General features: G+C 32.5%; 1 protein-coding gene across 4 annotated transcripts in view; it reads right to left on the bottom strand.

Moving 5' to 3' along the window:
* Positions 1-2864: 2864 nt before the first annotated feature.
* LOC141453499 (tenascin-N-like) overlaps positions 2865-13244 on the bottom strand; it is a 28079-nt gene continuing 17699 nt past the window's right edge. Inside the window, exons 1-4 of one of the 4 annotated variants that reach the window (XM_074126843.1) lie at positions 13108-13233; positions 10186-10822; positions 9009-9320; positions 2865-3221 (exon numbers count right to left, since the gene is read on the bottom strand). In XM_074126843.1, the coding sequence (XP_073982944.1) occupies positions 2884-3221; positions 9009-9320; positions 10186-10822; positions 13108-13116 (1296 nt within the window). In that variant the 5' untranslated portion in view covers positions 13117-13233 and the 3' untranslated portion in view covers positions 2865-2883. Of the gene's footprint in view, positions 3222-9008; positions 9321-10185; positions 10823-13020; positions 13234-13244 lie in introns of those variants that run through there. The other 3 variants (XM_074126842.1, XM_074126836.1, XM_074126834.1) reach the window with 3 other exon arrangements.

The raw sequence follows: 13244 nt of genomic DNA, 5'->3' as shown, positions 1-13244 counted from the left end.
CTTCGCTTCAAGTAACATGTGCAAATAAATAAGGTGACGAAGATAATTTTGAATTGTCTCTCGAGAGGAAGGTGAATATGAAGAATGTAATTTCGACTTTCTTTTCATTTTGCGAAAACTTTTTTTTTTTAGTTGCTCTTAATTGGAAATTTACAACCTTGAATATTATTGTTTTCATAATATTATACATTGATTTCCAGAGGTGTCCAAATTATTTGTTATCACATTTTCCGTAAAACAAATAATAACTCTTCTGCTGTGATTAAATAAAAAAAACGAAATTGGTATTAGTAGAAGACAATAATTGACTTACCTCTTTAGCTGCAAAAAAAAAACAAAACAAAAAATTAAAAATGAGCAACTAATATTTTTGTTTACAAAATAATTAAATAAAATAAAGTAGCTTCTATCAGAAATTGGCTTTTAAAAAGTTCTATTTCCTAAAATAACGTGCTGTGGAGTAACTGTAAGATGGTTGTTTTTTAGGATTAGAGAATGTTTTTTTTGTTATTTACAATCCATATTTTTGTCTTATGCACTTTAAAGAGGAGAATCTTACTTTCTATTATCAAATTTTCTGCTGGCTTAACTACCAAATGATTTAAATGGAATTTTTTTTCTACACATGTTTTGAAAACAATTTTTATAGAAGGTATATATTAGGGTGTTTCAAAAAATGATGACTTTTAAATTTTAAAGAGCGCCGGGCGGAAAATCAAAGTTCATTTAAAAACAAAAAGTTTGATCCGTAGTAGAGCAAAATCGATTAATATTTAGAGGTTGCTACCATTGATCAAAAAATTTTTGTTTTGCTTTTTTTCATAAAAAATCCTTATTACCTAAATGTTTTGTATCTTCCAAAATTATTAGCAAAACATTTAATTGAACAAAGTTTATTTAAATATAATTTGCTATAAAGACAAGGCAGTTAGAATCATTTTGATGGCCTTTTTATTTTCAAAGTATTAATGAAGCTGTATTTTTGAAAAAAAAATATTAAGAAAAATATTCATTTTTGAAAAATTTCTATTAATTAACGTTAAAATCGCTCCATTTTTTATGTGTTTCGTACAGAATTTACAAAACAAATAATTTTGGTTACTGAAACGTCTAAATTAGGGAATATTTTGCATTTATTGTTACAATTTGAAATTAATTTACTATCAATCAATCAATTTTAATTAATGGAAATTTTTCAAAAATGAATATTTTTCTTAATATTTTTTTTCCAAAAATACAGCTTTTTTAATTATTCATAACTTTGAAAATAAAAAGGCCATCAAAATGATTCCAACTGCCTTGTCTTTATAGCAAATTATATTTAAATAAACTTTGTTCAATTAAATGTTTTGCTAATAATTTTGGAAGATACAAGACATTTAATAAGGATTTTTTTTTATGAAAAAAAGCAAAACAAAAATTTTTTGTTCAATGGTAGCGACCTCTAAATATTAATCGATTTTGCTCTACTATGTACCAAATATTTTGATTTTAAATGTACTTTGATTTTCCGCCCGGCGCTCTTTAAAATTTAAAAGTCATCATTTTTTGAAACACCCTAGTGCAGGGGTCGGCAACCCGCGGCTCGCGAGCCGCATGCGGCTCTTTTATCCAAATTGTGTGGCTCTTCAGCCTGCCCAAAATATATTGTATATTTTGATTACGTTGAAAAAAAATGAAAATTTCATTTATTAAAGATATTTTTTCAAAAAGAATTTAAAATATGATAGGTTTGAAATTTGAATAGAATTAAATTAAAATGAAGTACATAATTATATAAGACTGCCGCCTTTTCATTCTAACACAGTTTTAGTTCTTATTTATTTGTATATTTACTTTGCAATATGTGAAAATAAATATATAAAACATTTAAACGTTATTGAATACCATAAAATAATAATTTGAGGATACAATCGATCTATAGAGTTTGTTTACACTGTCATCCTTGCGGCTCTTGGTAAGATTTATTAAAATTATTTAAGAAGAAATGGCTCTCTACTTAAATTAGGTTGCCGACCCCTGCCCTAGTGTATATGCTATTTAAAGCGCATCAATATTTTAAGACATTGGTGCCCTCAATCATCTTAGTACAATATAATATTGTTCTCTTGCTACAGAATGTGTGTGTGAGCTTTGTCTCCTAAGAGTAGAAATTTTTGATAATTATGGAATATTGAAATAGAAAAATTTTGTTGAATATTATTGCAAAGTAAAAAAAATATTATACGTATATCCTGTACCTCGGAAGGAAATGGCACAATGTCCATTTTTTTTTTCGATTTTCAGGTTTTGGCATCATTTTACAAATTTTTTGTTACTTTTTCTAGAGGTGTCCTATGTTCAAGATTATGCGATTTATGTGTTTTTAAAAAGCACTATGATACTTCATTGCTTAAGGGTAAAACGGATCAAAATAAAATATTTTAAATATGGGAGCCATATCTACTATAATAATGTACATATAATATGCTCGCAATTTTTAAAATACTGTTGAGGTGCATAACTAATAATAATAGTAGTATGGAATGTAATATAGTATTATAATAATATTGAATGGAATGATTGAATTGAATGATCAATGAACTGACTCTCATACGATGGCCCCAGATTTGAGTCCAAAACCGGCAACCCTTAGATTTTTTCGTTATAAATGCATCTAAGACTCACTTTCTGAAGACTAAGAAAATCTCAGTTGCTTACACGCCATAAATTTAAAATAATGACAATAATGCTCACTGTCTGGTAATAAATGTAGCTAGAGAACACTGTATAGAGGTAATTTACTGAGAAGACATCCAGTGCTTAAGACATTGACACACTTTATATTAAAAAATAAAATTAAAAACCATTTCCCTGAGATCTTTTAAATTATAAAAAAAATATCTACTTACAAGATTTCTCATCGGAATATGGAAAACGAGATGGTGAAACGGGTTTGTCACTTTGAAGTGGAGGAGATGAACGATCATCGATTTTAGATGTAACACGGAAGTTATATGAAGCGTCTGGTTCAAGATCATCAACTACGGCAGAAGGCGGTCTAGTTGGGTCACATTGAATTTCTCTAACTTTTTCCCAAGGACCATTTGGATGTTGTTGTTTTTCAACTAGATATGATTTTGGCATAGCTCCTTGCTTTGGGTGTTTCCAGTTCAAAACAAAGCTTGTAGTAGATGTACCAATAACTTTTAAAGGCCCTCCTGGTGTAGGCACGTCATTACCTGTACAAATAAATTAGCGATTAATCGTTAATTAATATTATTAACTAGCTGTACACATCAAAGCGTTGCTTTGACTCAGTCTCGTTAAATTGGACTATTCCGGACCACACAAGAGTTGAGGCTGTTATTATGGGTATGAATTGCTGCCAGAATCAAATGTAATTAGGAACGTTTTATCAGTTCCTCCTGACGTATCTAAGAAGAAGATTTCTCCAACCCCGTAATTGTCAGTTTCCATTATTTGATTGTAAATGCTTTTTTGCTCTTGTTAGCTCAGGAATATTTGAATGCACATAGGACAAAAGATCACCTGTATTTTCAATTAAGTTCACGACGCAATTCTACATCGAACAGCAGCAGCAGATTAGGTGATAGCATTCCCGGTTGATTGAGAACTTTGTTCGCGATTTCTGAGCACAAATCTTCAATCATTATTAACGTTTCGTTGTAGATTTCCGCAGTGAAATCCATGTTCATATTTGAATTTTCCTTGCCTACTCGACGGAAAATATCTTCAGCGACTTATGAATTATACTTATTTCACCCATAACTCTGTTGGAGATGAAGGAGAGCAGGTGGTCAATATGACTGCAAACAATGCACCGATTTGATTTGGATGTGACGGTGTTGCACGCGTCATTAATGCATACATCCCAATGTCAGACGTTCACCAATTAAATCAGAACTTGACATACACTGCGGAAAGTGGTATGTGTAATGCCGTTGACAATTCTTAATTGTTGGAAAACGTTGGACCGTATATATTTATTCATCTTAATTGGGATGCACGGTATTCAGTCTGCAGGTATGTAGTTTCTTTAAAGATGCAAGTTTGGCCGTCGACTCGCTTTCCTCGCTTATGTCGTTCAAATCATTTTCTACTCGCATTCCATGTGTAATACGTAAGCACTTTCGAACACAGCCGCGCTTACGCTAACGCGTCATTTTAACATAAGGAGAATAAAACAATTAAAGTTGCAGCTGGTGGATTCGAGGCTATTTGTAGGACTTTGAAATCAATGCAATCGGAAATATTGAAATGGAATTTCGTAAAATATTTAGTGTAGCGTGTGTTGTTTTTACGTCCAACAGATGGCACTGTTTCTTATTTTTTTATTTTTATTTTTCTAGTAATCACAGATGTGACATCTACGAGGGTCGTTTGAAAAGTCCGTGCAAAAATAAAAACTACTTAATTTTTTGGGGTAAACCTTTTTTATTTTTCAACATAGTCTCCTTTTAGGCTTATACACTTCGTCCAACGCTGCTCTAGTTTTTGATCCCTTCCGAATAATAGGATTTGTCCAAGTCTGAAAAATAGCCATTCGTTTCTGCAATCACCTCCTCGTTTGAATAAAATCTTTTTCCCGCCAGCCATTTCTTCATATTGGGGATCAAATAGTAGTCCGAGGGAGCCAAGTCTGGAGAATAGGGGGGATGTGAAACGAGTTGGAACCCTATTTCCATTAATTTTGCGACCACAACTGCTGAGGTGTGAGCTGGTGCGTTGTCGTGATGGAAAAGGACTTTTTTGTGGGCCAATCGTGGGCGTTTTTCTTGCAGCTCGGTTTTCAAACGGTCCAATAACGATGAATAATATGCACCTGTAATAGTTTTACCCTTTTCCAGATAGTCGATGAGGATTATTCCTTGCGAATCCCAAAAGACAGTCGTCATAATCTTTCCGGCCGAAGGAACGGTCTTCGCCTTTTTTGGCGCAGATTCCCCCTTGGTAACCCATTGTTTAGATTGTTCTTTGGTCTCAGGAGTGTAGTGATGAATCCATGTTTCATCCACAGTGACGAAACGACGCTTAAAGTCCTGCGGATTCTTCTGGAACAGCTGCAAACCGTCCTTGCAACTCTTCACACGATTTCGTTTTTGGTCAAGCGTGAGCAATCGCGGCACCCATCTTGCGGATAGCTTTGTCATGTCCAAATGTTGATGCAAAATATTATGTACCCGTTCATTCGAGATGCTCACGCACCTTCACTCTTCTGTCATCCATCACCATATCATGGATTTTATCAATGATTTCTGGAGTAGTAACCTCAACAGGGCGTCCAGAACGTTCAGCGTCACTTGTGCCCATATGGCCACTTCGAAAATTTTGAAACCACTTATAAACTGTTCTAATCGAAGGTGCAGAGTCACCATAATGTTTATCAAGCTTCTCTTTAGTCTCCTGAGGCGTCTTGCCTTTCATAAAGTAGTGTTTAATCAACACACGAAATTCTTTTTCGTTAATTTTTTGAAAATCACTCGACTTCCTCGATTCAAACGAATGCCAAACACAAAGAAATAGACCGATCTGGCTGAAACTCGGTGTGTGTTCTTCCAAGAGATGCTACTAACTAAACATAACCTCGATACGCGCCAGTGGTGCTATCTCTCTGACTTTGCACGGACTTTTCAAACGACCCTCGTATGTAATAGGTCTATAAAAACACGCGCTTATTCGAATACAACGTTGTGTCCAAATTTCAAAGCAATCAGTGAAGAACTTTCGAAGATTTAAGATTTTGAACAAACCAACATTTAAATTTTTTATTTATTCAGATTAACCTGAAAAATTCATATTAGTGAGTGTTTTTAGATAAGTAAATGCGCTGGTGGATGGTGAAAACCGTTGCCAAAAAAGCATTGGTTAAAAAGCATTATACCCTAATTGTCTGTCAGTATACCTTTGCGACCTGAAGTGCTTCTCCAATGTGATAAATACCAGAGCACTTGAGCAGAAAATGTTAGAGATCCTCCCTTAAGTTCATGTTGCTCTCAGGGCCAAAGAGTAAAACATCAGGATTACAGTGGGTGATAAAGTTTATTAATTCTACATGTTATACTTAACTATAACTGTAACTATACAATTTCAAAACATCTGTCACATGTTTATATCTATTGTGGCAGTATCTATTTATTTGAAAATATGATTAACAGATCCATTCTTTAGCCCTGAAAATCCTTTTCTCAATTACTGTTAATGATAATATAATTGGTCAGTTTTACTTCATTTGATTCAGTTCCACTTTACCAATACATTTCCCAATATAGTGAAACTTATCGGTAAACATGCGGTTTAAATTTGAATTCAGTAATTAAAAATAATAGTTTGTCGGTAGGCCGAATAACTCCAGAAAGGTTCCCTGTTACTTGTCTCTGTCACTTTCTCTCCAACCTCAAATTGGGCACCAAACGAGTTTATTAAGCGAGAGGTTGCTCAAAATATATTATTTTTGTGAAACTAAAACTTTTGGAACGAAGTGTACTATAATAAATATTCAGCGCTAAGTTAGCTTCACTACTTTCATTACTGGCAAAATTCAAGTTTGACAAGGAAAGATTTCTTTTTTATTCAATTTTTTCTTTAATATGTAAATATGTTTTCCTTTAATCTGAACTAAAAAGTAGTTAAGTGCAAATAAGTGCTAAGCTTGAATCATCAATTTTACTTTAGATATTTTTATTTTTGCGTACGTATGTAAACAAACTACTGTAAATAAATTCATTTTTAATCCATCTAAGTTTGACGTGGCCATTTTTCTTGCTTCTCTAGTTTCCACGTGTTAGATTTGAAAATCATATTTTATACTTTTCCTGCAATTCCATTAATCACAGTGAATGTCCAAATTCTCTATCATTCACCTCACTGTGATTATGTGGACAGACAAAATAACCGTCCACAAACGGAAACAATTTAATTTTCGTCCTAGCTATGTTTATACCTACGTCCAATTCATTGTACAGATCATTTAAAAGTAGGCTACACAATAGTGGGGAAATTAAATATCCTTGCCTCAATCCTGTACGCCCATTTTGGTAGTAGTCATTTAATTCAATTCAATGTCTTTGCAAAGTTTAACAGATTTAGAAAGCGCCAAAGTTTATAAAAGAGCTTGGATTTTTCTTATGGTACAAGTTTGGTCCTTTTTTTTTAACTCTGTGATGTACAAGTAGAAAATTGTATCTATGGTTGAATAGCCCCATTGAAACCAGTCTGGAATTCATTAATTTATTAAATATTCGTTTAGGGTTAACCCAGTGATTCCCAAAGTGCGCGCCATGAAATATTGAATTAAACAATTCGGCAATTTTCTTGGAATTTCCAATTCTCGAATTTTTGCGCCAACAATCGTGTATGCTGACACAATTCCAAGAATTTAGCAACTTTCGAGTCTTTCATTGTTTTCTTTCCAATCCGCACCTTTTGAAGTCAAAAATTTAGAAAAAAATCTTATGTATTAAGAGCGCCGCGAAAAAAAATCCAATTATTTAGGGAACCGCAAACCGAAAACGATTGGGAACCTCTGGGTTAACCCATTTAACCTGTCTATTTTGAATAATGCTAGTACACAATTTTGAAATGGTATCGAAGAATGATAATCCTCTACAGTTTTAAACGTATTCAGGATTCTTTTTTTATTCAAAAGAAAAATTAATACCACATAAACTAGCACTCTATATTTCCTTAACAAAAACTTACAGTTGAAAATGTTAAGTATAAGGGTTGATTAAACGCCAAAATGCACACAAATCAGCAGGTAACCAACATTTCATTCATACTTCATTGATATTATTTAAGTAATTTTACTACATTAACTTTTTTTTAAATTTTTTAGAATTTATTAGATGTCACCGACCCTTATGCTGGCCATTTCATTCATTATACGTTTTTTGATATAATAATAAAAGGTGAGTAATATCAACAAAATTAGTTATAAAAATTTAAGTAATTTTACTGCATTAACTTTTCCTTCACATTTTTAGAATTTATTAGATGTCACAGATTATGAATGAACTGGCCAGCATAAGGGTCTGTGACATCTAATAAATTCTAAAAAATTTAAAAAAAAGTTAATGTAGTAAAATTACTTAAATAATATCAATGAAGTATGAATGAAATGTTGGTTACCTGCTGATTTGTGTGCATTTTGGCGTTTAATCAACCCTTATACTTAACATTTTAAACTGTAAGTTTTTGTTAAGGAGATTTTTGTACCTTTTGGATAGATTTTTCTTTTTGTCTATTATTTGGGTGGGGCAAACTCCCCTCCTTATGAGGCATAGCGTCGAGACTTTTAAAATACAAGTCTGAACAAAATTTCGATTCGAATGACACTTCATTCATGAAAATCGGTTCACGTCTCGATAATTTGAAACGATTGCTATACTTCCTCTTAACAAGTGTAAGAGCAGAATGTCGTTTTAATGTTACGTAGGGAAGCCACAACCCTATGATCCTACCAAATTTTATCAAAATCGGGCCAAGATTTACAGAGAAATTAGAAATAATAATTTTGGAGGGGGCCTTACATAAAGGGGGCTAACTCCTCTCCCATTCGATGTACAGCGTCGAGACCCCCAAAAGGCACATCTACATAAAATTCCGAATCGAATGACACCTCATTCATGAAAATCGGTTCACGCGTTTAGGCGCTACGCAGTTTACAAAAAAGGTAACAACAACAACAAGAACAACCATTTTTGAAAATGCCGTTTTTGCTCATTTTCAGCAACTTTTTTCTCGAAATCTATTATATCTATGTTGTTGCAAAAAAATTACAGTTATAAAGGAGGGTTTGCCCTATAATTTAAAGAAAATTTGGGAATTTTATCTTTTATAGAAAAAGAGAAAAAAATTGTCAAAGTTGGGTGTTTTTCAACGTTACGCTTTTTCGTGCAGTTTTTGATGATCAACCCTTATACAACTGTCCTACCGGACAGTTTTAATGTTGTCACTTTTGATATGTTAACAATGGGAAAAATATCAATTATTTAAAAATTTCTCACCTTGCTGACCAGAGAATTCACTCATTATTGGTTCAGATTGTCTATTATTCTTTTCAGCTATGACCCTGTATGCAAAAAATCCCCCTGGCGTTAGATCAGATATAATTGTACTAGTAGGATCTAAATTTCCTGGAAGAGTTTGTACTGTCCTCCAATCCCCTTTAGGTGGATTTTCTTGTAGTTGAATAAGATAGCGGTCTGGTTCTTCTTCAGGCTTAGGCCATTTCAATTCGACACTATAAGGAGTAATGTTAGATACAACAAGTGGCCCATTCAATTGTGGCCGTTTTCCTGAAAACGCTGCCAACTGAGCTATATGGAACATAAAAAATACCAAAGCTTACTCAATTTTATTAGATTATGTTATTAGTTATTAGTACAACATTTCTGTTATATATTTATGTAAGATCACTTTATCGAATTTAGATTAACTACCATATTTTGTAAATAATTCTACAAAAAATAGGAGAAGATTAGATTAATTAACGGAAAAACTAAGGAGATTGTAGGTTGGGGTTGTAGAAATAGCATTACTCTTTCATGATAAACAAAACCAATTAAATTTCCAAATGCATTCTTTAAAATATCTCCGGAGAAATTGTAATTGGCTTAAGTCAGTGATGAAATCTAAAAATCTTATTAAATGCTTCAAGCAAAAAAGCTCAGCCCCATTTGCCCTTAATAATTCTAGCTAATATCATGCCATCTTTTATGGTAAAAGACACAGTGTTCCATAAATTTTACTATGAACATGCTACTGTTAATATTCTCCGATGACTTGGTAATACTTTTTCAATCTTTATTGTAAATTCATAAGTAAATAATTAAAAGTAAATAAAAGAAAGGACATGAGCCTCTATGTGAGCGATACCACTAATAAGAATCATGAAATACTTTTCCCATAAAAAAAACTTCTTTTCTTAGCAGTAATAGAAAGCATCCTACTTGTCCCAATAGTTACTAATTAAAAAAAAGTGCAAGAAATGGCATGTTTGAAATGGATTAAAAGATTTTAAAAGATAAGCTTTGTATGGTGGTTCTACAATTGGAACTGGCGGCAAGATATTCAGGAAATCGTGGCAATATGAAGGAGAATGAGTGTCTTTTATAGAGAAATTGTTGGGCCGACGCAGGCAATTGAATAAAATAACTAGAAAGAGAAAATTGAATATCTAACCTGAATTCCTTATATCTTCTTCACAACGCTCACATATTACTCTTAACATATTCTGACGTTTCCCTTTCTTAATTTCAACACCACATTGCTCACAAGAAGTAAGATCTTGCTTTTCAATTCTCTTCTGCTCTGGACTACTTAAATTCATCCGTGCTTTGTCTATACATGGAGAACAAACAAAATCTTTAGTTCCATCATCTTGTTTTTCAAACCCACAAACTTTGCAATCCAGTTTTGCTAACATGTTTGGATTTATTTCTTTATATTCGGGACCAGGAGGTTGAATGTCAGTTACAGTGCTTTTATCTTCTTGACCATTAATTGTACGTTTGTTTTTACACAAATCATCTTTATTAGAAACATCTTTACCATAGCATTTTTTACAACCTTTATCAGCACACAGCAATTTTTGGCGTTTACATTTCGAACAAACCCCAGATTCACCTTGTGAATTTTCACATTGTTTGCATCTAACTTCTATTGTGTTATCTTCTTTGCAAGCATAATAGCATTTCTTACAATCTACTTGACCAAGATCTTTTCCCAATGAATTCTTATCTTTACCACTACATTGTGAACATATGGACAAACAATTTATAATGGCCTCTAATGTTGACCTTTTTTGTTTTGAAGAATACTGTAAAATAAACTTAATTAATTAATGCGAATCTCAATAACATATTAATTAAATATAAAATATTTAATAACAAGAATAAAAGGATGCGGAGACCTCGAAATTCGTGATGGTGTTAAAGGAAATCCTTCTTGATACTCTATAAGAATTGATTTCTCTTATTGCAATGAATTTCAATTATAAAAGACAAAAAATTTCTTCAAACAAATTTGTGGTAGACGTGGGAATCTCACAGTTAATATATAGCGTCAATAAAACGCACAAAAGTCCAGCAGACAAGACTATACAGGGTGTATGCGGAGAAGTGGTCGAAACTTCGAAAGGTGATTCAGCAGCTCAAATACAACAAAAAAATATTCTAACATATTCACTTTGGCCCGATTCTCAATAGTGTCCAGGATATTTGTATTTTTAATTATTCCGTCGATATTCGCGTTTTCCACCATAAAAACGGCTGTAACTTTTCTCTCCTTTATCCTACATCAAATCTGCTTATTCCGAAAGAAATTCCATTAAATTTCCTATAAATCTGCTTAACCCAGACTCATAAAACGTTACTTATAAAACATGAAATTTTTACTTTAATGTATAAAAAAACTCGTCCTCAATTATTTTGTTAAAATTTTTTCAATGATTGATGAATCAAGGAGTCACCCAATTACAGAAAAATGTACGCATTTATTGAGCTTCATGACTATATAGATGTTTTTATTTTTAATAAAACTCTACCTCGAACAGAGGGGTGTAAATGCAGAAAACTGAGATGTTGCGTAACCGACTTTTTCGCTGATATCAAATAATTAATTCACTCATGTCAATTTTTGGAGAAGGAACAAAAAGAGAAGTAACCATTTTAGTTTTTAACGATTATTATTTAATAAAACGGAAGAAAAAAAAATACAGTAGCAATAAAATACAATAGGTAGGTGCCTACCTATTGTAAAATCGCGAATATCGACGGAAAAGTTAAAAATGCAAATATCTTGGACACTATTGAGAATCGGGAAATACAATAGGTAGGTGGTGCCTGCCTAAAGTCGCTACAAAAATTGTTCGAATTATTCAAACAAGGAAGTGGGAAAGAATTGTGGCAAATTTTTAGTTTCATGACTACAATTGTTTGTGCAACTCATCTTAATGACATAGTGGAGGTTTTTTTCATCAAAGTTAATTAAAGATGATTCAAAACTAATCAATTTTTGGAGTATGAACAAAAAGAAAATAACTATTTTATTTTTAAATTATTGTTAATTAACTTTGATGAAAAAGACCTCTATTATGACATTAAGATGAGTTGCACAAACTTTTGTAGTCAACTTCTGTGTTTTATTGCTACTGCATCTTTTACTTCCGTTTTATTAAATAATAATTGTTCAAAACTAAAATGGTTACTTTTCTTTTTGTTTCTTCTCCATAAATTGACATTCGAGTAAATTAATAATTTCATATCAGCGAAAAGTCGGCAAAATTCCACTTTTCTGCATGTACACCCCTCTGTTCAGGTAGAGTTCTATTAAAAACAAAAACATCTATATGGTCTTGAAGCTCAATAAATGCGCAACTTTTCCTGTAATTGGGTGACTCCTTGATTCATTATTCATTGAAAAAATACAGTTGAAAATTTTAACAAAATAATCGAGGACGAATTTTTTAGACATTAAAGTTAAAATTTCATGTTTTATAAGAAACGTTTTGTGAGTCTGGGTTAAGCAGATTTATAGGAAATTGAATGCTATTTCGTTTGGAATAAGCAGATTTGTTGTAGGATAAAGGATAGAAAAGTTGCAGCCATTTTTATGGTGGGAAACGCGAATATCGACGGATAAGTTAAAATTGCAATTGTCTTGGACACTATCGAGAATCGAGCCATTGTGAACAAAACATTTTTTGTTTCATTTGAGCTACCGAATCATCTCCCGAAGTTTCGACTTCTCCTCCGTGTACACCCTTTATAAGTGTGGATTAATATTTTAAATTTTTAGATTTTCAATGTCTTTGATTTCCCAGAGATCTGAACCAACTTGAGAAAACTAATTTGAAAGAATAATATATTTGTCTGTAATAATCATTTTAAAGGAAATCGATACAGCCAATTTCAAGCTCAAAATTTATAGTTCCAAGGAATTATTTGAATGTATGGCAAATGTACCTTTATCTGTCACATGTTCAAGCAATCAATGTACATTCATTCATTCACTCACTTTGTGCGATAACATCCTTGCCGATTGCGAAGACATACTCTCTCATCCAGGTAATAAACTGGCCATGAACGAATAAGTCTTACTTACCCCAGTCATTTCAACAGACAATTTAAGTGACAAATGCCAAATTTGTTGTGAAGTTCATGTTTTACGGTCACAATTAATTTGATTAAAAAACTTGTAGGACACAGCTGTTAGATAATCAATGATTTTTATCTATCTTA

This window comes from Rhodnius prolixus, unplaced genomic scaffold (assembly GCF_049639745.1).
Source record: "Rhodnius prolixus isolate KJV_2025 unplaced genomic scaffold, Rpr scaffold_3, whole genome shotgun sequence".
Lineage (NCBI taxonomy): Eukaryota > Metazoa > Arthropoda > Insecta > Hemiptera > Reduviidae > Rhodnius > Rhodnius prolixus.
This window is presented reverse-complemented; position numbering and strand designations above follow the sequence as displayed.